Source organism: Bison bison, unplaced genomic scaffold (assembly GCF_000754665.1).
Source record: "Bison bison bison isolate TAMUID 2011002044 unplaced genomic scaffold, Bison_UMD1.0 scf7180017864033, whole genome shotgun sequence".
Taxonomy (NCBI): Eukaryota; Metazoa; Chordata; class Mammalia; order Artiodactyla; family Bovidae; genus Bison; species Bison bison.
In genome coordinates, this window is record NW_011494605.1 from 1537219 (window position 1) to 1563890 (window position 26672).

General features: G+C 38.6%; 1 protein-coding gene across 2 annotated transcripts in view; it reads right to left on the reverse strand.

Moving 5' to 3' along the window:
- Positions 1-26672, reverse strand: part of SPATA6 (spermatogenesis associated 6) — a 171130-nt gene that overhangs the window by 138477 nt on the left and 5981 nt on the right. For both annotated transcript variants that reach the window (XM_010834435.1, XM_010834434.1), the window contains exons 2-3: positions 4856-4993; positions 3327-3375 (exon numbers count right to left, since the gene is read on the reverse strand). In XM_010834435.1, coding sequence (XP_010832737.1) covers positions 3327-3375; positions 4856-4993 — 187 coding nt within the window. The remainder of the gene's footprint in view (positions 1-3326; positions 3376-4855; positions 4994-26672) is intronic.

The following is a 26672-nucleotide window of genomic DNA, read 5'->3' on the forward strand; positions in this document are numbered from 1 at the left end:
GGATACTGAAAGAGGAACTCCCCAGGTCAGTAGGTGCCCAATATGCTACTGGAGATCAGTGGGGAAATAACTCCAGAAAGAATGAAGGGATGGAGCCAAAGCAAAAACAATACCCAGTTGTGGGTGTGACTGGTGATAGAAGCAAGGTCTGATGCTATAAAGAGCAATATTGCATAGGAACCTGGAATGTCAGGTCCACAAATCAAGGCAAATTGCAAGTGGTCAAACAAGAGACGGCAAGAGTGAATGTCAACATTCTAGGAATCAGCGAACTGAAATGGACTGGAATGGGTGAATTTAACTCAGATGACCATTATATCTACTACTGCGGACAGGAATCCCTCAGAAGAAATGGAGTAGCCATCATGGTCAACAAAAGAGTCCGTAATGCAGTACTTGGATGCAATCTCAAAAATGACAGAATGATCTCTGTTCGTTTCCAAGGCAAACCATTTAATATCACAGTAATCCAAGTCTATGCCCCAACCAGTAATGCTGAAGAAGCTGAAGTTGAACGGTTCTATGAAGACCTACAAGACCTTTTAGAACTAACACCCAAAAAAGATTTCCTTTTCTTTATAGGGGACTGGAATGCAAAAGTAGGAAGTCAAGAAACACCTGGAATAACAGGCAAATTTGGCCTTGGAATACGGAATGAAGCAGGGCAAAGACTAATAGAGTTTTGCCAAGAAAATGCACTGGTCATAGCAAACACCCTCTTCCAACAACATAAGAGAAGACTCTACACGTGGACATCCCTAGATGGTCAACACTGAAATCAGACTGATTATGTTCTTTTCAGCCAAAGATGGAGAAGCTCTATACAGTCAACAAAAACAAGACCGGGAGCTGACTGTGGCTCAGATCATGAACTCTTTATTACTAAATTCAGACTTAAATTGAAGAAAGTAGGGAAAACCACTAGACCATTCAGGTATGACCTAAATCAAATCCCTTATGATTGCCTTCTTAGTCTTAGTCAATTACACAACTCAGTTTAAACTCTGTACTAGGGATTATACAACAACAATGTATACTGCTTGAGGATAGTTTCTCCTTCCTGAAAATGTTCTGACTAGTCTTGATAGTTTAGAATGTATATTATGGGAGTAGGTCTGGTAGTATCTTTCTATTGTTAAATTCTAATCTTGTTATCATAAAATGTAAATTGTGGGAGTGGGTCTGGTAAAATTTTCACAAACTCCAGACATTCTTTTGATTCATTGTAATAACTAATTAAAAGGTATATAATTCCATTGCTAACACTAGCGGGGGCGGGGGGGGCACTCTCTGTCCCACTTCTGATAACTGTGCCAGAAGCTTTCTCTATCTCTATTATACTTTATTAAAACTTTATTACACAAAAGCTCTGAGTGATCAAGCCTTGTCTCTGGCTCCGGATTGAATTCTTCTCCTCCGAAGGCCAAGAATCCCAGCGTCTTTCGTGGTTCAGCAACAACCTTTCAAGGGTTAACATACAGTACAATAGGCAAATGTCAAAAACTATTAAAGCTGATAGGTATTATGGGATTTCAGCACTCCATCCTTTCTACTTTTAGTATGGTTTTAATTTTCATATCAGTAAGGTTAGGACACAACAAAAAGTTGCAAAACTGAGAAGAAAATAAGAGAAAAAGGAGCCCAAAGCTCACCAGAGAGGTCAGGGATAAAGACTCTCGTGAAGTCATCAGAAGACAGGTTAAAAACAAAAGACAGGTAAAACATGAAGCCAAGTGCTTGGAGAATATCATATAAGGAGAGAGTAGAAACTAAGTAAAGAGAGACCACAGAAGTAAAGCCAGAAGAATGCCAATATTTAAAGACAGGACGGACAAACATGAATTTGAGAAAGATACCAAAAAGTAGAATATCAGTGACAAGAGAAGAGACTTAACAGCAAAATTGAATCAGGGAAATCAAGGCAAGAAAGATTCCAGATAATAATAATCATCAAGTACCCTTCTTAGAGTTCCTAAATTTCAAATCAAAGAGAAAAATAATTATGTTTAACAAAATTTCAGCATGATGAGAGAAATAATTATCTTCATATTTTCTGAGATGTACAGTTTATCAGATACTGAACAAGATGTTCAAAAAAATTATAAGCCATTTACCCACTAGCACCCGGTGGCTCAAATGGCAAAGAATCTGCCTGCAATGTAGGAGATCTGTTTTTGATCCCTGTGTAGGAAAGATCTCCTGGAGAAGGATTTCCAAGGGTAGAAATGAACCAGTCCTATTTCTATCCATATGTCCAGATTCTAGCATGGTGCCAAGTTGCAATGTTTCTATATTGCCAGACTCCCAGTGGGGTGCAAACCCCATGGAAGGGACAGCTGACACTGATGAGGCTCAATATCGTTGGTGTTTTGAGCCACAGTTATACATTAGACCAATCTGGTAATTCCTAATCCCTTTCTGATTACAAAGATAAGTAACAGAGCTTTTCACTTCATATTCAAAACTTGAATAACTTCTCCCCAATATACTTTGCATTGATGTTCCCACAAATAACTGGATCTTTTTATAGTTGGTTCCTAGCACTTTGAGGAACTTACTGCTAACCACAACCTTGAAAATGTTGCTTTCAAATAATTGATTTATATACTATGTACAATAAAAACACAAAAGCAAATATATATTTTAAGCTACTATTACTTTAATCTTGTATTATTTACTCTCTTGACTTGATGTTAAAGCTGAAACTCTAATACTTTGGCCACCTGATGCAAAGAGCTGACTCATTTGAAAAGACCCTGATGCTGGGAAAGAAGGAGGGCAGGAGGAGAAGGGGACGACAGAGGATGAGATGATTGGATGGCATCACTGACTCAACAGACATGGCTTTGGGTGAACTCCAGGAGTTGGTGATGGACAGGGAGCCTGGCATGCTGAGGTTCATGGGGTTGCAAAGAGTCGGACATGACTGAGCGACTGAACTGAACTGAACTGACTTGCAACACGATGAGGTTAAAGACAGATTTTTGTATGCAGGGCAGAATCCCACTTAACACGAATCATAATCCTTACATCATTAACAACCCATAACATCTTAGTCAATAAAAAGTTCAAATAACTCTTTTTGTTATTTACAGATCAAACCCAGAAAAAGGAAAGATTCCCCATCTCTGCAGCACATGTATTTTTTTTTTATTATTGCTTCCAGGTATATTCCGAAATTCTAAAAAAAGTAGGAAAAAAAAAAAGGCCTCACCTTGAGATTTATCAAGTTCTTATTAGACCCTCTTTGACTTTTATCTAACTCAGGACTAAATATCATAATTCTAAAATCTCTCAGAATCAGGAATTAAGAGTTAAAAACTTACATTCAAGCTGTGCAACCACATCTCCAGGGTCCACTGCTTCAGGGAACACCTATGAGAGAAGGCAGAGAGAAGAAGGATGGAGAAGAGAAAGTAAAAGGAAGACATATATGAGACAGGCTTTGTGCTTTCCTTCTCTTTACCAGAATATTCCTTTCCCAACCAAAGAAACTTTTGACATTATTGAGAATTGTCACTTCTCTGTTTCCCATGATCACCATGCAAGATTTTACCAACAAAAAAAAATTACAGCTGGCTCTGCTTCCCTCTCCAATTTCATCTGCTAGCAGTCCTCTCTTTGTTACCATGGTCATATTTGCCTTCTTGCTGTTCCTCCTGCTCAGTAAGCTTATTCCCAAGAAGACACCTTTATATTTGCTGTTCCTCTGCTTAGAATGCTTCTACCCTAGACATTTAAATACTACCTCATAATTCAGACTCAATTTCAATGTTATTGCCTTCTCTGACCACCACCTTCAAAACAGACAGTCCTCTTAATCCCTCTGTTCCCTTACCCTCCCTTTATTCTCTTCATGACAACTCAGTTCAGTTTAGTCGCCGTCGTGTTCAATTCTTTGCACCCCCATGGACTGCAGCATGCCAAGCCTCCCTGTCCATCATCAACTCCCAGAGTTTACTCAAACTCATGTCCATTGAGTCAGTGATGCCATTCAACCATCTCATCCTCTGTCGTCCCCTTCTCCTCCCACCTTCAATCTTTCCCAGCATCAGGATCTTTTCAAATGAGTCAGTTCTTCGCATCAGGTGGCCAAAGTATTGGAGTTTCAGCTTCAACATCAATCCTTCCAATGAATATTCAGGACTGATTTCCTTTAGGATGGACTGGTTGGATCTCGCAGTCCAAGGGACTCTCAAGAGTCTTCTCCGACACCACAGTTCATGACACTCACCGTCTAAAAGTGTATTACTCATGCATTTACTTGATTACTGTTTGTTTTTCCTATTATAATGAAAGCTCCAAGAGGGGAAAATGTTTGTCTTATTTATTCAGTGCCTAGAATAGTACATAGAACAGAGCTGGTACTCAGTATTTATTCCTGGAGAAGAGAAAGGAAAATAAGAAAGGAAGTAAGGAGGAAGGGAAGAAAGGGAAGGAAAGAAGGAGGGAAGTCGGAAAGGAAACAAAGGTGAGGAATACAATTGGTAAGAATTAATCAAAAGCATCAGATTCAAGGGAAAAAAAGAAAAGAGATCTAAAGAAAGAAGCAGCACAAGACAGCCATAAGTAAAATATGACGTATTCTTCCCTATTAAAATCTCCCCTTTCTCTCTAAGATAAGTATTTATAATTCAAGGTGCTATTTTTTACATAAAGACCACTAAGACAATTTTAGAAGTAAACTGATACATCAAGAAAAAGAGGTAACTGATTCAGTGTATAATATAAGGAATACTTATTTTCAAGCTTCCAGATTTAAGTCATAAATCTTTTCAATTAAAGTGCATATTCAAATTTTGGAACCACTTTAATTTTTTAATTTGTTAACCTTTGATAGAATATTTGAACTCACCTTTTCAAACACCATTCTGGCATTGAAGACCAATGGAAAATTGGCTGGGACACATTGTGTCTTTTTGTATTGGCCAAACACACAGATGCTAAGATAGATGTCCTCCTTGTCTTTCAGCACCACTCCTGGGCAAGTTACCTGGAAGAAATTAGAGAGATGAATGTGACTGCTTCATGAATTCCCTAAACTATCATATTAAAATAACTTACCAAACATTACATAAAAACACTAGTCTGCTAAGCTAATAAAAATGGGCACAGGTTAAAAAAAGAGAGAGATTCTAGTGTTTACAGAGTTAAATGAAATGCCTTTATAACTTCCATCCCTCTGAGAAATCTATGATTTTCCACTTGGTTACTTGTGCGACATTTGAAGCTCTACGTACTGGCTCTTGGGACAGACACTAATAGTTTTAAACAGTTAGCCTTAGGCTTCCACTTTATGTAGAATGCTGACATAAACTTATTCAGCATCATTTAATCACAAAGGATAAAGATTCAGCAGAAATAAAGCACTATACTAGAAGACAAGAAGATACCAAAACAAAGCACAAATCTGACCTGTAGTGCCGTAAGTCACAGCCCATATACACCCTCATCAAAAGAAATATGACAAACTTCCAAAGCAAATGAATTGTAAAGTTTCCAGCCTGTGAAATATTTTTTAAATATAAAACTGTACTTAACTATTCTCAGGATTGACACAATGATGTAGGGTTTCTAAAACATACACAGCAAGGTCTTTCCAGTTTCTGCCATATTTCATTGCCAGTGATCAACTATCCTTAGTAGAATATAGAAGACTGTCTAAGATTTGAATCCAATTTATCACATAACTATATTACTCAATATCTCCTAAAACTACAGAGTATATGTGTTATTATTTCCTGAACACATACATGGATTTCTTGCCACATTATCTGGATTACTACTCCATTCTATCTTCTCTTCACCTACGTCTATCTCCCAAGGCTTTCATTAACTGCCATCTCAATACACAAAACTTCTCTTGATTTTCCAATTATCACTACTGAATTCACTCTAATTCAAACATTTGTTGTGAATTTATTATATTCAAGTAAATAAGTCGTAGCTTCTCATAGCATTTTACAATTCTTTTAAGGCCCTAATTATTGTCTCCCTGCACGTCAATCAAATAGGTACACCTCACCTCTTTAACTGGAGAAGGCAATGGCGACCCACTCCAGTACTCTTGCCTGGAAAATCCCATGCACGGAGGAGCCTGGTGAGCTGCAGTCCATGGGGTCACTAAGACTTGGACACAACTGAGCGACTTCACTTTCACTTTTCACTTTCATGCATTGGAGAAGGAAATGGCAACCCACTCAAGTGTTCTTGCCTGGAGAATCCCAGGGCCGGGGGAGCCTGGTGGGCTGCCGTCTATGGGGTCGCACAGAGTCATACGCGACTGAAGCAACTTAGCAGCAGCAGCACCTCTTTAACTTGACTATAAACTCCTGAGAACAGAAACTCTAATTTCCTCATTAATGTATCCAAATACTCAGACTCTCAGTATTAAAAAGCAACTTAGAAATAATCTAGTAAAGCTTCAAATTTTTTATGTAGGGAAACAGTTCAGTCGCTCAGTCGTGTCTGACTCTTTGCGACCCCATGAATCACAGCATGCCAGGCCTCCCTGTCCATCACCAACTCCCGGAGTTCACCCAGACTCACGTCCATCGAGTCAGTGATGCCATCCAGCCATCTCATCCTCTGTCGTCCCCTTCTAGACCCCCAATAAAGACAAGGTAATTTACTACTTAAAGTCACACAATAAATGAGTCACTTCATGTCCCTTTGTTACATAGCAGCTAAAATTATTTTCTATGCCAGTTACTTTGAGTCTATCTACCTCTTATTCTATTTTGTACTTTTGTCCTAATAATTAACTACTGATTATTAAAATCAATCAAGGTCCTCAGAAATTTCACTCTGTCTGAAAGCTTCATTTTCTACTGCCTCATTTAAATGAAACCTGTTAGAGTCCTTCTACATATCTGCTATGCTTACAGATGTGACTGCTCCAAATTGAGATGATGGTTAGTATAAAACACAAGATTTTGAAGATTTTTGAAGACTTGTTCTAAAATATTTTAAGGAATTTTTACCAAAAAAAGTGTAAAATATCTCATTAACAACTTTTATATTAACTACATGTTGAAAGGATAATACTTTGATATACTGAATTAAGTAAAATTATTATAAAGTTAATTTATCATTTATAATTTATGACTTACTTAGTGCAACTAGTTTATACTGCACAGTATAGCTCTAATTATCCTCACTGGAAACTGCTGAGTGTTTTCCCAATTTGTTGTATATGTAAGAAGACATGACATTTTTTTCTTATCTACAATTCTACAAATTCTGCCCTTCTTTAAAGGAATACCATGGAACATTCCAAAAAGAAGGCATTAAAAGAAGGTTTAAAGACAATCCTATGGAACAAACAGAAAATAAATAGCAAACTGGTTGACTTAAAACTGTCATATGGATAATTATAGCTTTTGTTTTTGTTGTTTAGTTCCTAAGTCATTTCCACCCCTTTGCAACATCATGGACTGTAGCATACCAGGCTTCTCTGTCCTCCACTATCTCCTGGAATTTGCTCAAATTCATGTCTGTTGAGTTGATAATACTATCTAACCATCTCATCTTCTGCTGATCCCTTCTCCTCCTGCTCTCAATCTTTCCCAGCATCAGAGTCTTTTCCAATGAGTCAGCTCCTCGCAGCAGGTGGCCAAAGGACTGGAGCTTCAGCATCAGTCTTTCCAATGGATAGACAGGCTTGATTTCATTTAGGATTGACTGGTTTGATCTCCTTGCAGTCCAAGGGACTCTCAAGATTCTTCTCCAGCATCACAACTCAAAAGCATCAAGTCTTTGGTGCCCAGCCTTCTTTATGGTCCAGTTCCACATCTGTACATGACTACTGGAAAAACCATAGCTTTCACTATACTGACCTTTGTCAGCAAAGCAGTGTCTGTGCTTTTTAATATGCTATCTAGGTTTGTCGTAGCTTTTCTCCCAAGGAGCGAGCATATTTTAGTTTCATGGCTACAGTCGCCATCTGCAGTGATTTTGGAGCCCAAGAAAACAAAATCTGTCACTGCTTTTACTTTTTTCCCTTCTATTTGCCATAAAGTGATGGGACTGGATGGTCTGATCTTAGTTTCTTGAATGCTGAGTTTTAAGCTAGCTTTTTCACTCTCCCGTTTCACTCTCAAGAAGTGTTTTAGTTCGTCATCACTTTCTGCCATTAGAGTGGTGTATCTGAGGTTGCTGATATTTCTCCCAGCAATCTTGATTCCAGTTTGTGATTTATCCAGTCCAGAATTCTGCATGATAAACTCTGCATAGAATTTAAATTAACAGCCTTGCTGTATATTATCACTCCTTTCCCAATTTTGAACCAGTCAATTGTTCCATGTCTGGTTCTAACTTGCTTTTTGACCCACATAGATGTTTTTCAGGAGACATCTCTTAAAGAACTTTCCAGTTTGTTATGATCCACACAGTTAAAGGCTTTAGCTCAATCAGTGAAGCACATGTTTTTTCTGGAACTCCGTTGCTTTCTCCATGATCCAATAAATGTTGGTGAATTATAATTTATATAGGACAACAAGTTTATCCTTGTTCTTAGGGGATTTACACTGAAATATTTAGTGGTAAAGTGTCTGAATGTAAGCAACTTCCTTTCAAATATCTAATCACTATATTTATATTTCTATATCTCTACTTATATCATAGAGAGAAAGAAATAAATCAGATGTGAAACAATCAGATTCTCTGTAAAAGCAGTGAGAATGTCAACAAAAACTGTCAAAATCAACTCTTTAGGGGTCTGGAAATTAACCAGAGGTTTGCAACAATCTAAGCAGCATTTATTCAAGAAAAACAGTTGACATACTTTATTCGCAATGTCCTCCACTCAGGTCTACTACACCCTTGAAAACCAAAATTCTTATGAAAATTAGCAGCCCCACTGGCATTGTAGGAATTTGAACTGCAGATTTAAAGCTACCCCAAGGCCCATGCCTAAAGAACTGTCATTATTTGACCTGTCGGACAGTACTCTGGAAACCCCCATTCACAGGGCTTCTCTTTATTTGACCTGAATCAGAACTTGGTTGCAACAAACATCCTTTACCTGCAAGGCATCTGTCAAGAACAATAAGCAGCTATTATTTAACATCATGGATGCTTGAAATTGGAGCAAAAAATAAGTGATCAAAACATTTAAAAGGCAAAGCTGGATAACTGTGTATTTGTGTGTGTGTGTGTCTTGTCTGTGTGTCTGTGTGTCTGTGTGTCTCTGTGTGTGTATGAGCTAGGCAGGGTGTCTTTGACAAGCTATGATATTCTTGGCAATTGAGAAGATCACGCACATGTGCGGGGATGTGTATGCATCCGGAAATTACCTAAGGAAACCCTAATCTCTCACCTCGGACTGATCTGAGGTTTTGAAATGTTGAAAGTGAAGACTAAGACAGAGTTGAAAACCGTGTGCATGGCATAGAAAGCATGTCCCAACATGCAACAGAGGTACTGAGCAAAGGCTGGGGGACTTACTGGTTCAAGGCATTTAAGGAAGTATAAATCCTGTCATTAAAGGGCCATAAAGCTAACTAAGCAGAGACTTCAATGACAACACTCAACAAAGAACACAGATTTTACAGAATACAGACTTCAGCTCAGAAAAGTAACTAAACAAACAGAAAACAACAACAATGGCAAAAATAAATAAACTCTGAGAAACAGAGGGAGTCTTATTAACACAGTTCCACATTATATTATTTAAAATGTCTAGTTCTCAACAAAATTTATAACATGTAAAGAAACAAGAGAATGACCTATACATGAAAGCAGTCAACAGAAAGTGTCCTTGAGGAAGGCCAGAAGTTGGGCTTACTAAATAAAAGCTTTAAATCATCTGTTATAAATATGCACAAATGACTAAAGAAAACCTTACCTCAAGATCTAAAGCAAAGTATGGCGGTGTGGCAATGATGTCTCATCAAATAAGGAATATCAATAGATAGCTAGAAATTACTTTAAAAGATAGAAATTTTAGAGTTGAAAATACATAATAAATGAAAAATTCACTAGAGAATCTCAAGAGCAGATATAGGCTGGCAGAAGAAAGAATAAATGAACCTGAAAAGTAGTCAATTGAGATTATCCAGCCTGAGGTACAGAAAGAGAAAAGAAAAGTGAATAGTCTCTGAGACCTGTGCGAAACCATAAGGCACAGTAACATAGATATAATGGGATCCCTACAATAGAGGACAAACCCATGGGGTCACTAAGAGTCGGGCACGACTGAGCGACTTCACTTTCACTTTTCACTTTCATGCATTGGAGAAGGAAATGGCAACCCACTCCAGTGTTCTTGCCTGGAGAATCCCAGGGACAGAGGAGCCTAGTGGGCTGCTGTCTATGGGGTCGCACAGAGTCGGACACGACTGAAGCGACTTAGCAGCAGCAGCAGCAGCCAGAAAGAACAGTTGCTGAAACAATGGATGAAAACTTCTGAAATTTAAAGAAAAACAGTCTATATATTCAATCCAACAAACTCCAATAACTCCAATCACACATCATAATCAGACTTTTCAAATACAAAGATGAAGAATCTTGAAAGAAGCAAAGGGAAAATGTTTCAGTAGGTACTAGAAAACCTCACTAGTAATAACAGCTGATTTCTCATGAGAAACATGAAGCAGAAGAAGGTAGAATGACGTATTCAAAGTACTAAAAGAAGACATTTGATAGTTCAATATCCAGGATATTCTCCTTTACAAAAGATGGAAAATTAAGGCTTTTCTTATACAAAAAGATAATTCTGTTTCAGAAAAGAGAACTTCCCTACAAGAATTACTAAAGAAAATCCTTCAAATTAAAATGAAAGGACACCAGCTAAAACGTACAGGAAAAACTAAACACCAGTAAGGGAACTACACAGGTAAACCTAAGACAATATATTGTATTTTTCTCTCATTTATCCATTCTTATTTAAAATAAAATTGAATAAAGCAACAATTACTAAATTATGTTGAAGAGTGTATATGTATAGAGGCGTTATCTGCATGATAATGAAATTATAAAGAAGAGGAGAGGGAGCAAACTAAATACAAGCAAAGGTTTTATGCATTATTCAAATTAAATTGGTATTAATCCATACTATATTGTTAAAAATTAAAATATTAACTGTGAACCCTAGAACAACCACTAAGAAAATAACTCAAAAAATACACTAAAAGAAACAAGGGAATTAAAATGGCACACTAGATAATAGTTAACACAAAAGAAGTCCCTAATGTAGAAAGAGAGAAACAAAAAAGGCATTAATGCAGAAAAGACAGAAAACAAATAGCAAAATGACAAAGGTAAAGCCTACCTTATCTTACACTAAAGGTAAACTGACTAAACACTCCAATCAAAAGGTAGAGTTAGCAAAATGGACTAAAAACTATAATCCAGGTTTCCCTGGTGGCTCAGTGGTAAAGAACCCACCTGCCAACGCAGGAGACATGGGCTTGCCCCTGGTCTGAGAAGATTCCACATGCCATGCAACAACTAAGTCATGCACCACAAGCACTGAGCCTGTGCTCTAGAGCCCAGGAGCCACAACCACCACGCCCGCATGCTGCAACTACTGACGTCTACACACGCTAGAGCCTGTGCTCTGCAATGAGGGAAGCCACTGCAATGAAACGCCATGTACCACAACTAGGGAGGCGCTCCTGCTCGCCACAACTAGAGAAAAGCTCGGACAGCAGTGAAGACCGAGCACAGCCAAAAAATAAATTTTTATAAAATACGTTAAAAACAATTACAATCCAACCATGTGTTGAAAACAAGAGACTCACTTTAAATTCAAAGACACAAATGGGTTGATAAGTAAAAGAGTGGAAAAAATAACCTATGCATTATAAATGACATAACAATTAAAAACATAGGCAATAATTAAACTTTAGGACACAACATATAAAGATATATGTACTTAACAACTCCAAAATACATGATGGAAAAACCAACAGGCATCTCTCTAAAGAAGATTAACAAATGGCCAAAAAGCACATGAAAACATATTCAACATCATTAGTCACTACTACTGCTACTGCTAAGTCACTTCAGTCGTGTCCGACTCTGTGCGACTCCAGAGACAGCAGCCCAACAGGCTCCCCCGTCCATGGGATTCTCCAGGCAAGAACACATTAGTCACTAAGGAAATATAAATCAAAATCACAATGAGATTTCTCTTCATACTCACTAGGATGGCTATAAATAGAAAGATGGACAAAACAAGTGTCAGGGAGGGTGTCAAAAAATTGGAACCCTTATACTGTGCTGATGGAAAAGTAAAATGGTGTAGTCACTATGGTAGAATTTTTATAGTTCCTCAAGAAAAGTAAACAGTTACCTCAAGAACCAGCAACTTGCTAGGTATACACCCAGGAGTAATGAAAATATACATCCACACAATAATGTGTACAAGAGTATAACAGCAGTATTCATAAAAGCCAAAATGTGGATACAACCCAAATGTCCCGTGCATAAGCTAAATGTGGTATATCCATACAATAGAATATGATTTGGCCATAAAAAGGAATAAAGCACTTATAAGATACTGATATATACTATGACATGGATGAATCTTAAAAACATTATGCTAAGTGAAAGATGTCAGACACAGAAGTCCACATATTATATAACTCCACTTATAAAAATGTTCATTATAGGCAAATCCATAGATCTAAAAATTAGCTTAGTGGTAGCCAGGGGTTGGGGGAGAGGGAGATGAAATTATGAAATTTCTTTATGGGGTAATGAAAATGTTCTGGAACTAGTAGCGATTATTGCACAACTTGGTGAATATATGAAAATTTACTAAACTGTATACTTTAAAATTGTGGATTTTATGATATGTGAATTATTTCTCAAATTTTTAAAAGATTCAGGATTAAACTAAAATTATAGAAAAAGATATACCATACATTCACTAATCATAAGAAAGCTAGGGTAGCCATTTTAATATGATATAAAATAGACTTTAAAGAAAGATTACCAAGGTTAAAGTGGAACACTTCATATTAATTAAAATTTTGATTTATGAAAAGATATAGAAAATTAAATTGTATGTACCTAGAAGGCAATGGCACCCCACTCCAGTACTCTTGCCTGGAAAATCCCATGGACTTTCCCTGGTACTCTGCAGTCCATGGGATCGCTGAGGGTCGGACATGACTGAGCAACTTCACTTTCACTTTTCACTTTCATGCATTGGAGAAGGAAATGGCAGCCCACTCCAGTGTTCTTGCCTGGAGAATCCCAGGGACGGCGGAGCCTGGTGGGCTGCCGTCTTTGGGGTCACACAGAGTCGGACACGACTGAAGTGACTTAACAGCAGCAGCAAATAATACAATAATAAATAATACAGTGGAAGCAGTGTCAGACTTTATTTTTGGGGGGCTCCAAAATCACTGCAGATGGTGATTGCAGCCATGAAATTAAAAGACGCTTACTCCTTGGAAGGAAAGTTATGACCAACCTAGACAGCATATTAAAAAGCAGAGACATTTCTTGCCAACAAAGGTCCGTCTGGTCAAGGCTATGGTTTTTCCAGTGGTCATGTATGGATGTGAGAGTTGGACTGTGAAGAAAGCTGAGCGCCAAAGAGTTGATGCTTTTGAACTGTGGTGTTGGAAAAGACTCTTGAGAGTCCCTTGCACTGCAGGAGATCCAACCAGTCCATTCTAAAGGAGATCAGTCCTGGGTGTTCTTTGGAAGGAATGATGCTAAAGCTGAAACTCCATACTTTGGCCACCTCATTCATGCAAAGAGTTGACTCATTGGAAAAGGCTCTGATGCTGAGAGGGATTGGGGGCAGGAGGAGAAGGGGACGACAGAGAATCAGATGGCTAGATGGCATCACTGACTCGATGGATGTCAGTTTGAGTAAACTCCGGGAGATGGTGATGGACAGGGAGGCCTGGCGTGCTGCGATTCATGGGGTCGCAAAGAGTCAGACATGACCGAGTGACTGAACTGAACTGGACTGAAATAATACAATGTCAAAGTAATGAAGCAAAAAATTATATAACTGAATTTTGACACTTTCCAGTAAACGATATAAGAAGAAGAAAAAAATCATAAAGGGTATAGAAGACATAGACAACACCATTCAAGTAATTTGACCTAACTGACATTTACATAATACTCTATACAACCGAAGGATATACAGTTTTTTACAAGTACACATGAAAACATGCAGTAAGATGATATGAGCCATAAAACAAGTCTCAATAACCATAAAAGGATATAGGTTCAATATGCAAAAAATCAATTTTATTTCAATATATTAGAAACAACATTTTAGAAAATTTAACACCATTTATAATATCACTAAAATCTACGGCATGTACTACTTAGGTACAAATTTAACAAAACATGTGTAAGACATGTATTCTGAAAACTACAAACATTACTGAAAGAATATGAAAGAAAATTAAAGAAATTTACACAACCTGAAAATAATGTTAAGTATTTAGAATCTTTCATCTAATAAGGGGAGAAAATCCCATAAAAAACAAAATTATGAAATCAAAATAGGTAAAAATGTAATTATTTGGCATATGTTTAAAAAGAGACACTAAATGAAAAATCCTAGAATATGTAGTCAATGAAGTTAAATATCTTAATAAAGATTTAAAATTTTAATTTAATAAGAAAATAATACTACAGAATTATCTCAAAACAAGAGGATATAAAAATAAATATTATACTAAAAAGTACTTAAGAAAGAAGATATAAAAGTTCCAATATATGTCTAATTGTACTGTCAGCAGAAAAGAGAGAACAGCATAAAAAGAATATTGATAGGTATAAAAGCTAAGAATTTCCCAGAACAGCAGAAACCCATAAATTCTCAGATCAAAGTACAAACCCAGTGCAAAACAGAAGAGAAATGAATATATAATTCTATACATCATAGTGTACTAGAATGCATCAAGGAGAAAGTGAAAACACATTATCATAGTGAAGATTTTAACATCAAGACTGAAGATTTTATTACCTCCATTACAGTCTGATACAGGTTATATGCAGACAAAAAATTTAATATAGACTTAAAGACATTTCAGAGAAAATAAAGGATCTGATAATGGCAGATAGAACCCTACATCAAACAAATAAATTATCATTTTCAGGTAAATACGGAACACTTGCAATAATTGAATTATTTATAAATATACACATAATAATTGGAAAACAATACATTGGAAATTGCAACAAAAACAATCAGTATTACCCAAATTTCATTCAATACTCACAATGCAATTAAATTAAAATACATTAGGACTTTGCTGTTGGTCCAGTGGTTAAGAATCTGCCTCCCAAGGCAGGGGACACAGGTTCAATTCCTGGTCTGGGAAGATCCCCCATGGTGCAGGGCAACTAAACCCATGAGCCACAACTACTGAGCCAGTGCTCTAGAGCCCGTATGCGGCAACTACTGAAGTCATCTGCAACAAGAGAAGCCGCCAAGACGAGAGAAGCCTGTGCACCACAACCAGAGAGCAGCTCCCACTCACCACAACCAGAGAAAGCCTGCACACAATAGTGAAGACCAGCATAGCCAGAAACAAATGAATAAGGGAATGACTTAAAAAAAAAAAACCACAACAAAAGACAGAATGTATGTGTATGTGCGTGAGCATGCATGGAGCCGCGGCGGGGGGAGAGGGAAGGGAAAGAAGAAAAAGACACATATAAATCCTATATATCTTGTAATTTAAACAAACTCTTAAAATAGCTCATAAGCCAAAGTAAATAGTATAAAATAAATTTTATAAAAATTATAAAATATTCAATATTTTCCTGGAGGAGGAAACGGCAAACAATTCCAGTATTTTTGCCATAAAAAAATCGCATGGACAGAGGAGCCTGGTGGTGTGCTACAATCCATGGGGTGGCAAAGAGTTGAACACAACTGAGCAACTGAACAACGCAACATTAGACTTAGGGAAAACCATTCAGTATAATTCAAGCTCAGAATATTTTTAAAATTATGGGGAATTCCATGGTAGTCCAGTGGTTAGGATTCTACACCCTCACTTCCAAGGTCCCTGGTTCAATCCCTGGTAGGGAACTAAGATTCCACATCACATAACCCAAACAGTGTGGGAAAAAAAAATTAGGAATAGAAGGGAGCTTTCTTAACTTAATAAATAAAATCCTACATCCAATATTATATTAGGTTGAAATATATGAAATTGTCATTGCTTTTTAAAGTCAAAAACTAGTCCACTGACAACATTTTTGTAAGATTCAATCTAATACTGGTGACTTCAGCATAACTTAAATAAAATGACAAGTATATGCCCTGTTATTCCCACTACTTAACACTGTGCTAGTCAAGACATAAGAAAGAAAAAGAAAAAAGATTGTACAGAAGTCAAAACTGACTTTGTCTGTAAACATGATTTTCCACATAGAAAATCCAAATAACTTATATGAGATTTCAGCAATGTTGCTGAATTCAAAATATGCAAGGACATGTACAGAAATGTTCATAGGAGCCCAATTCATAATAGTACAAAATTGGAAAAAAATGAAAATGTCATAAACAATAGAATTGACATAGAGAAAAGGAATAGTCTTCCAAGTTCAGTTCAGTTCAGTAGTTCAGTCGCAGTCGTGTCCAACTCTTTGTGATCCAACGGACTGCAGCATGCCAGGCTTCCCTGACCATCATCAACTCCTGGAACTTGTTCAAACTCATGTCCATCGAGTCAGTGATGCCATCCAACATTCTCATCCTCTGTTGTCCCCTTCTCCTCCCACCTTCAATCTTTCCCACTATCAGGGTCTTTTCCAATGAGTCAGTTCTTCGCATCAGGTGGCCAAAGTATTAGAGCTTCAGCTTCAGCATCAGTCCTTCCAATGAATATCCAGGACTAATTTCCTTCAGAATGGACTGGTTTGATCTCCTTGCAGTCCAACACTCTTGCAAGAGTCTTCTCCAACATCAAGTTAAAAGCATCAATTCTTAGGCACTCAGCTTTCTTTACAGTCCAACTCACACTTATACATGACTACTGAAAAAAACATAGCTTTGACTAGACGGACCTTTGTCGCCAAAGTAACGTCTTTGCTTTTTAATATGCTATCTAGGTTGGTCATAGCTTTTCTACCAAGGAGCAAGCATCCTTTAATTTCATGATGTAGTCACCATCTGCAGTGATTTTGGAGCCCAAGAAAATAAAGTATCTCACTGTTTCCATTGTTTCCCCATCTATTTGCAATGAAGTGATGGGAGAGGATGTCATGATCTTAGTTTTCTGAATGTTGAGTTTCAAGCCAACTTTTTCACTCTCCTCTTTCACTTTCATCAAGAGGCTCTTTAGTTCTTATTTGCCTTCTGCCATGAGGGTGGTGTCATCTGCATATCTGAAGTTAACAGATATTTCTCCTTGTAATCTTGATTCCAGCTTCTACTTCAAACAGCCTGGCATTTTGCAAGATGTACTCTGCATATAAGTTTAAAAAGCAGGGTAACAATATACAGCCTTGATGTACTCCTTTCCCAATTTGGAACCAGTCCAATACTCTATGTCCAGTTCTAAGTGTTGCTTCTTGACCTGCATACAGATCACCCAGGTAAGGTGATCTGGTATTCCCCACTCTTGAAGAATTTTGCACAGTTTGTTGTGACAAGCACAGACAAAGGCTTTGGTGTAGTCAATAATGCAGAACTAGATGTCTTTTCTGGAACTCTCTTGCTTTTTGTATGATGCAATGGATGTTGGCCATTTGATCTCTGGTGTCCTTGTCTTTTCTAAATCCAGCTTCATAGTTCATGTACTATTGAAGCCTCGCTTGGAGAATTTTGAGCATTACTTGCTATTGTGTGAGATGCGTGCAGTTATACAATAGCTTGAGCATTCTTGGGCATTGCCCTTCTTTGGGATGGGAATGATAACTGACCTTTTCCAGTCCTGTGGCCACTGCAGACTTTTCCAAATTTGCTGGCATACTGAGTGCAGCACTTTCACAGCATCATTTTTTAGGATTTGAAATAACTGGAATTCCCTCACCTCCACTAGTTTTGCTGGTAGTGATGGTTCCTAAGGTCCACTTGACTTCGCATTGCAGGATGTCTGGCTCTAGGTGACAGATCACACCACTGTGATTATTTGGGTCATTAAGATCTTTTTTGTATAGTTCTTCAGTGTATTCTTGGATCTCTTCTTAACATCTGCTTCTGATAGGTCTATACCAATTCTGTCCTTTACAGTGTCCATCTTTGCATGAAATATTCCCTTGGTATCTCTTAGTTTTTTTGAGGAGATCTCTAATCTTTCCCATTCTATTGTTTTCCTCTATTTGTTTGCACTGATCACTGAGGAAGGCTTTCTTATATCTTCTTACTTCTGTTTGGAACACTGCATTCAGACGGGTGTATCTTTACTTTTCTCCTTTGCCTTTAGCTTCTCTTCTTTTCTAAGCTATTTGTAAGGCCTCCTTAGACAACCATTTTGTCTTTTTGCATTTCTTTTTCTTGGGAATAGTCTTGATCACTGCCTCCTGTACAATGTCATGACCCTCTGTCCATATTTCGTCAGGTACTCTAACAGATCGAATCCTATGAATTTATTTGTCACTTCCACTGTATAACATTGAGTTAGACAAGGCTGCTGGTCCATGTGATCAGATTGGTTAGTTTCCTGTGATTGTAGTTTTCATTCTGCCTGCTCTCTGATGGAGAAGGATAAGAGGCTTATAGAAGCTTCTCGATAGGAGAGACTGACTGAGGGGGAAACTGAGTCTTGTTCTGATGGGCAGGGCTATGCTCAATTCAGTTCAGTTCAGTCACTCAGTCGTGTCCAACTCTTTGTGATACCATGAATTGCAGCATGCCAGGCCTACCTGTCTATCACCAACTCCCGGAGTTCACTCAAACTCATGGCCATCGAGTCGGTGATGCCATCCAGCCATCTCATCCTCTGTCACCCCCTTCTCCTCCTGCCCCCAATCCCTCCCAGCATCAGTCTTTTCCAATGAGTCAACTCTTTGCATGAGGTGGCCAAAGTATTGGAGTTTCAGCTTTAGCATCATTTCTTCCAAAGAACACCCACGACTGATCTCCTTTAGAATGGACTGGTTGGATCTCCTTGTAGTGCAAGGGACTCTTAAGAGTCTTCTCCAACACCACAGTTCAAAAGCATCAACTCTTCGGCACTCAGCTTTCTTCACAGTCCAACTCTCACATCCATACATGACCACTGGAAAAACCATAGCCTTGACCAGACGGACCTTTGTTGGCAAGAAATGTCTCTGCTTTTTAATATGCTGTCTAGGTTGGTCATAACTTTCCTTCCAAGGAGTAAGCGTCTTTTAATTTTATGGCTGCAATCACCATCTGCAGTGATTTTGGAGCCCAACAAATAAAGTCTAACATTGTTTCCACTGTTTCCCTGTCTATTTCCCAGGAAGTGATGGGACCAGATGCCATGATCTTAGTTTTCTAAATGTTGAGCTTTAAGCCAACTTTTTCACTCTCCTCTTTCACTTTCATCAAGAGGCTTTTCAGTTCCTCTTCACTTTCTGCCATGAGGTGGTGTCATCTGCATACCTGAGGTTATTGATATTTCTCCTGGCAATCTTGATTCCAGCTTGTGCTTCTTCCAGCCCAGCGTTTCTCAAGATGTACTCTGCATATAAGTTAAATAAGCAGGGTGACAATATACAGCCTTGAAGTACTCCTTTTCCTATTTGGAACCAGTCTGTTGTTCCATGTCCAGTTCTAACTGTTGCTTCCTCACCTGCATATAGGTTTCTCAAGAGACAGGTCAGGTGGTCTGGTATTTCCATCTCTATAAATCTTTAATCCAGTTTTCTGTTGATGGGCAGGGCTGTGTTCCCTCCCTATTGTTTCACCTGAGGCCAAACTATGCAGGAGGTAATGAAGATAATGGCAACTGCCTTCAAAAGGTTCCATGCACACACTGCTGCATGCCCTCAACCCAGCAGCAAGCTACCACCAACCCACGCCTTGGCTGGAGTCTCCTGAACACTCATGGGCAAGTCTGGGTGAGTCTCTTCTGGGGTCACTGCTCCTTTCTCCTGGGTCCTGGTGGGCACAAGGTTTTATTTGTACCCTCCAAAAGTCTATTTCTCCAGTCCTGCGTAAGTTCTGGTAGCTTCATGGTGGGGTTAATGGTGACCTCCTCCAAGAGGGCTTATGTTATACCCAGGTCTACTGCACCCAGAGCCCCTGCTAATGCGTACCTTTCCAGGAGACACTCAAACACAGTTCTGGCTCAGTCTCTGTGGGGTCTCTGGGTTCTGGTGTGCATAAGACTTGTTTGAACGCTCCGAGCGTCTCTGGTGGGCATGGGGTTTGATTCTAAACATGATTTCACCCCTTCTACCATCCTGCTGGATGGTTCTCCTTTGCCCTTGGATGTAAGGTAACTTTTTTTAGTGGGATCCAACTTTTCTTGGTGGGATCCAACATTCTCCTGTCAATGGCTGTTCAGCAGCGAGTTGTAATTTTGGAGTTTTCAGAGAAGATAAGTGCACATCCTTCTACTCTGACATCTTGAGAACTATGAGCCATGCTGTGTAGGACCACCCAAGATGGACGGTTCATAGTGGAGAGTTCTGACAAAACGTGGTCCACTGGAGAAGCGAATGGCAGACCTCTTCAATATTCTTGCCTTGAGAACCCCATAAACAGTATGAAAAGGCAAAACGATAGGACACTGAAAGATGAACTCCCCAGGTCAGAAGGTGCCCAATAGGCTCCTGGAGATCAGTGGAGAAATAACTCCAGAAACAATGAAGAGACAGAGACAGAGTAAAAACAAAACCCAGCTCTGGATATGACTAGTGATGGAAATAAAGTCTGATGCCAGAAAGCCCAATATTTCATACCAACCTGGAATGTTAGGTCCATGAATCAAGGCAAATTGGAAGAGGTCAAACAGGAGATGGCAAGACTGAACATCGACATTTTAGGAACCAGAGAACTAAAATGGACTAGAATGGGTGAATTTAACTCAGATGACCATTATATCTACTACTGTGGCCAAGAATCCCTTAGAAGAAATGGAGTAGCCATCATAGTCAACAAAAGAGTCCAAAATGCAGTACTTTGATGCAATCTCAAAAATGACAGAATGATCTCTGTTCGTTTCCAAGCCAAACCATTTAATATCACAGTAATCCAAGTCTATGCCCCAACCAGTAATGCTGAAGAAGCTGAAGGTGAATGGTTCTATGAAGACCTACAAGCCCTTCTAGCACTAACACCCGAAAAAGATGTCCTTTTCATTACAGGGGACTGGAATGCTAAAGTAGGAAGTCAAGAAACACCTGGAGTAACAGGCAAATTTGGCCTTGGAGTACAGAATGAAGCAGGGCAAAGGCTAATAGAGTTCTGCCAAGACAACACACTGGTCATAGCAAACACCCTCTTCCAGAAACACAGGAGAAGACTCTACACATGGACATCACCAGATGGTCAACAGCAAAATCAGATTGATTATATTCTTTGCAGCCAAAGGTGGAAAAGCTTTATACAGTCAGCAGAAAAAAGACTGGAAGATGACTGTGGCTCAAATCATGAACTTCTTATAGCTAAATTCAGACTTAATTGAAGAAAGTAGGGGAAACCACTAGACCATTCAGGTATGACCTAAATCAAATCCCTTACGATTATACAATGGAAGTGACAAATAGATTCAAGGGATTAGATCTGATAGAGTGCCTGAAAAACTATGGACAGAAGTTCATTACTTTATACAGGAGGCAGTGATCAAGACCATCCCCAAGAAAAAGAAATGCAAAAAGGCAAAATGGTTGTCTGAGGAGGCCTTACAAATAGCTGTGAAAAGAAGAGAAGTGAAAGGCAAAGGAGAAAACAAAAGATACACCCATTTGAATACAGAGTTCCAAAGAATAGCAAGGAGAGATAAGAAAGCCTTCCTCAGTGATTACTGCAAAGAAATAGAGGAAAACAACAGAATGGGAAAGACTAGAGACCTCTTCAAGAAAATTAGAGATAACAAGGGAACATTTCATGCAAAGATGGGCACAATAAAGGACAGAAATGGTATGGATCTAACAGAAACAGAAGATATTAAGAAGAGGTGGCAAGAATACACAGAAGAACTATACAAAAAAGATCTTCATGACCCAGATAACCATAATGGTGTGATCACTCACCTAGAGCCAGACATCCTGGAATGTGAAGTGAAGTGGGCTTTAGGAAGCATCACTGCCAATAAAGCTAGTGGAGGTGAGGGAATTCCAGTTGAGTTATTTCAAATCCTGAAAGATGATGCTGTGAAAGTGCTGCACTCAATATGCCAGCAAATTTGGAAAACTCAGCAGTAGCCACAGGATTTGAAAAGGGCAGTTTTCATTCCAATCCCAAAGAAAGGCAATGCCAAAGAATGCTCAAACTACTGCACAACTGCACTCATCTCACATGATAAGAAGGTAATGCTAAAAATTCTCCAAGCCAGGCTTCAACAGTATGTGAACCGAGAACTTCCAGATGTTCAAGCTGGATTAGGAAAGGCAGAGGAACCAGAGATCAAATTGCCAACATCCGCTGGATCATCAGAAAAGCAAGAGAGTTCCAGAAAAACACCTACTTCTGCTTTATTGATTATGCCAAAGCCTTTGACTGTGTGGTTCACAACAAAGTGTGGAAAATTCTTCAGGAGAGGGGAATATCAGACCACCTGACCTGCCTCCTGAGAAATCTGTATGCAGGTGAAGAAGCAACAGTTAGAACTGGACATGGAACAACAGACTGGTTCCAAATTGAGAAAGGAGTACGTTATATATTGTTACGCTGCTTGTTTAACTTCTATGCAGAGTACATCATGGGAAATGTTGGGCTGGATGAAGCACAAGCTGGAATCAAGATTGCCAGGAGAAATATCAGTAACCTCAGATATGCAGATGACACCACCCTTATGGAAGAAAGCAAAGAAGAATTAAAGAGCCTCTTGATGAAAGTAAAAGAGGAGAGTGAAATAGTTGGCTTAAAGCTCAACATTCAGAAAACTGAGATCATGGCGTCTGGTCCCATCACCTCCTGGCAAATAGATGGGGAAACAATGGAAACAGTGACAGACTTTATTTTCTTGGGCTCCAAAATCACTGCAGATGGCAACTGCAGCCATGAATTTAAAAGACACTTCCTCCTTGGAAGAAAAGCTATGACCAACCTAGACAGCATATTAAAAAACAGATACATCACTTTGCCAACAAATGTCCATGTAGTCAAAGCTATGGTTTTTCCAGTAGTCAGGTATGGATGAGAGCTGGACTATAAAGAAAGCTGAGTGTCTAAGAATTGATGCTTTTGAACTGTGGTATTGGAGAAGACTCTTGAGAGTCCCTTGGACTGCAAGGAGATCCAACCAGTCTATCCTAAAGGAAATCAGTCCTGAATATTCATTGGAAGGATGGATGCTATAGTTGAAACTCCAATATTTTGGCCACCTGATGTAAAGAACTGACTAATTGAAAAAGACCCTGAGGCTGGGAAAGAATGAAGGTGGGAAGAGAAGGGGACTACAGAGGACGAGATGGTTGGATGGGATCACTGATTCGATGGACAAGAGTTTGAATAAACTCTAGGAGTTGGTGATAGACAGGGAAGCTTGGTGTGCAGCAGTCCATGGGGTCACAAAGAGTCAGACCCGACTCAGTGACTGAACTGACTGACTGTATAATCATAAGGGATTAAACAGCCAACAGGTACATGAAAAGATGTTCAACATCACAAATCATCAGGGAAATGCAAATCAAAGCCACAATTAGATATCACTTCACACATGTCAGAAGAACTATCATGAAGAAGACATGATATAACAAGTGTTGGTGAGGATCTAAAGAAAAGGGAATTGTAAAGACACTGCTTGTGGGAATGCAATTGCGCATAGCCACTATGGAAAACACTATGGAAAACACTATGGAGGTTCCTCAAATAACCCGAAATAGAATGACCATATATGATCCAACAATCCTAATTTTGGATGTATACACAAAGGAACTGAAATCAAGATCTCATATCTGCACTCTCATGTTTACAACAGCATTACTCACAACACCCAAGATAAGAAGGAAACCTAAGTGTCTGTCAATGGATAACTAGATGAATGGCAAAGAACAGGGGATATACATGTAGCAATACCATTCAGCCAACAGAAAAAATGAAATCCTGTCATTTGTGACAAACTGGATGGACCTTGAAGGCATTATGCTAAATCAAACAGAAAAAAAACAAACACTGTAAGATATCACTTATATGTAAAATCTAAAAAGATGAACTCAGAGAAACAGATAGTAGAGTGGTGTTTACCAAGGGTTGAGGAGGTGGGGGAAATGGGGAGATAATGGTCAAAGGGTGTAAACTTCTAGTTATAAGATTAACAAGTATCTAATGTAAACAGCATGGTCACTATAATTAATAATACTGTACTGTATACTTGAATGTTGCTAAGAAAGTAAATCTTAACTGTTCTCAACTCAAAAAAGAATGTCAACTATGTGACAGGATGGCGATAGTAGCTAATATTTTGGTAGCAATCATTTTGCAATTTATAAACATAAATCAACATATGTACACTTTAAACACATATAATGCTATGTGTCAATTATATATCAATAGAGTTGGGGAAGAGACAATAGAAAGGATAAAGAATTATTGCTTCACATGACAACATGGATGAATTCTCACAAAGAAGTCACAGAAAAAAGTCGAAGGAGACAGGGAGTGAAAGGAGGGACAGAGAAAGAGAGACAGAGAAACTGACATTACAAGTTCAAAATACATTGAGATAGAAGTTAACATAGTGGTTACCTCTGGGAAGAGAAGAGTGGAGGTGGAGTAGCCAAAAGGAATGGAGCACAAGGAAGCAACCTGGAGTGTTGATACTATTCTAACTATCCATCTGGGTGGTAATTATACACTTTGCATATGTACACTTTCTAAATATATGCTATAGTTCCATAAAAAGTTAAGGACTCAGTGGCATTCTTTATCAGCAACAACAACAAAAAGAACAAAGAAAATGAAAACAAAAGGCATTACTAAAAAGAGCAAAAACAAAGTGAAAAAATTATCTTCAACTGGAAGATCTCTGAAATTTACATTACATATAACCAACAAGTTATATTGGTGATTTCTCATAGAAGCCCTACGAAATTAACACAATTCCCTAAGATTCAATAGTTTCATTTCTAAATCTATACCCTAGAGCACTGGATGTCTCTAAGATCCAAAATCCTGCTTTTACAACTAACATTTTGTAGTTTATCTATACCTATAACTGAAAAAATAAACCAATGCCAAAACTGAAAAAAATACAGAAATACTTTATAATTACATATGTCTATGTGTAAATCCTGAGACAGGACTAGGCTTCAAGATACACTCTTTGCACCTATTCACAGAATCAACATGAACTGGTCAGTTTCAAATGCCGAATGGTAGCTGTCAGTTCAGTTCAGTCACTCAGTCGTGTCCAACTCTTTGCGACCCCATGAACCACAGCACGCCAGGCCTCCCTGTCCATCACCAACTCCCGGAGTCCACCTAAACCCATGTCCATCAAGTCAGTGATGCCATCCAGCCATCTCATCCTCTGTCGTCCCCATCTCCTCCTGCCCTCAATCTTTCCCAGCATCAGGGTCTTTTCAAATGAGTCAGCTCTTTGCATCAGGTGGCCAAAGTGTTGGAGTTTCAGCTTCAAAATCAGTCCTTCCAGTGAACACCCAGGACTGATCTCCTTTACGATGGACTGGTTGGATCTCCTTGCAGTCCAAGGGACTCTCAAGAGTCTTCTCCAACACCACAGTTCAAAAGCATCAATCCTTCAGCGCTCAGCTTTCTTCACAGTCCAACTCTCACATCCATACATGACCATTGGAAAAACCATGGCCTTGACTAGATGGACCTTTGTTGGCAAAATAATGTCTCTGCTTTTTAATATGCTGTCTAGGTTGGTCATAACTTTCCTTCCAAGGAATGAGCGTCTTTTAATTTCATGGCTGCAATCACCATTTGCAGTGATTTTGGAGCCCTGAAAAAATAAAGTCAAAAAAAAATAGATGTTTCCCCATCTATTTCCCAGGAAGTGATGGGACTGGATACCATGATCTTAGTTTTCTGAATGTTGAGCTTTAAGCCAACTTTTTCACTCTCCTCTTTCACTTTTATCAAGAGGCTCTTTAGTTCTTCTTCACTTTCTACCATAAGAGTAGTGTCATCTGCATGTCTGAGGTTATTGATATTTCTCCTGGCAATCTTGATTCCAGCTTGTGCTTCCTCCAGCCCAGCGTTTCTCATGATGTACTCTGCATATAAGTTAAATAAGCAGGGTGACAATATACAGCCTTGATATACTCCTTTTCCTATTTGGAACCAGTCTGTTGTTCCATGTCAACTCAATTTAAGCAGAGCTGCCAGTGATGTTATGATTTTCTGAAAAAGTAAACTCTTAACAGAGTTCCAAACAAAACAAAGTACACTCTTTCCTCACTTTAGATGATAATTGCATCACTGGAAAAGTCACTGTACTTAAAACTTTTCCACACACAGACACACATACACATACACAAAAGGTCTGTCTTTATACATAAAACAGAGTTAGATTCTTAATCTCTAATCATAAACAGGCTTTCATATATATGTATAGATATATATTCAAGGGAATATTCAAGTCATGCAGAATAACAGACAATCAACACCAACAGAAACACCCCCAACA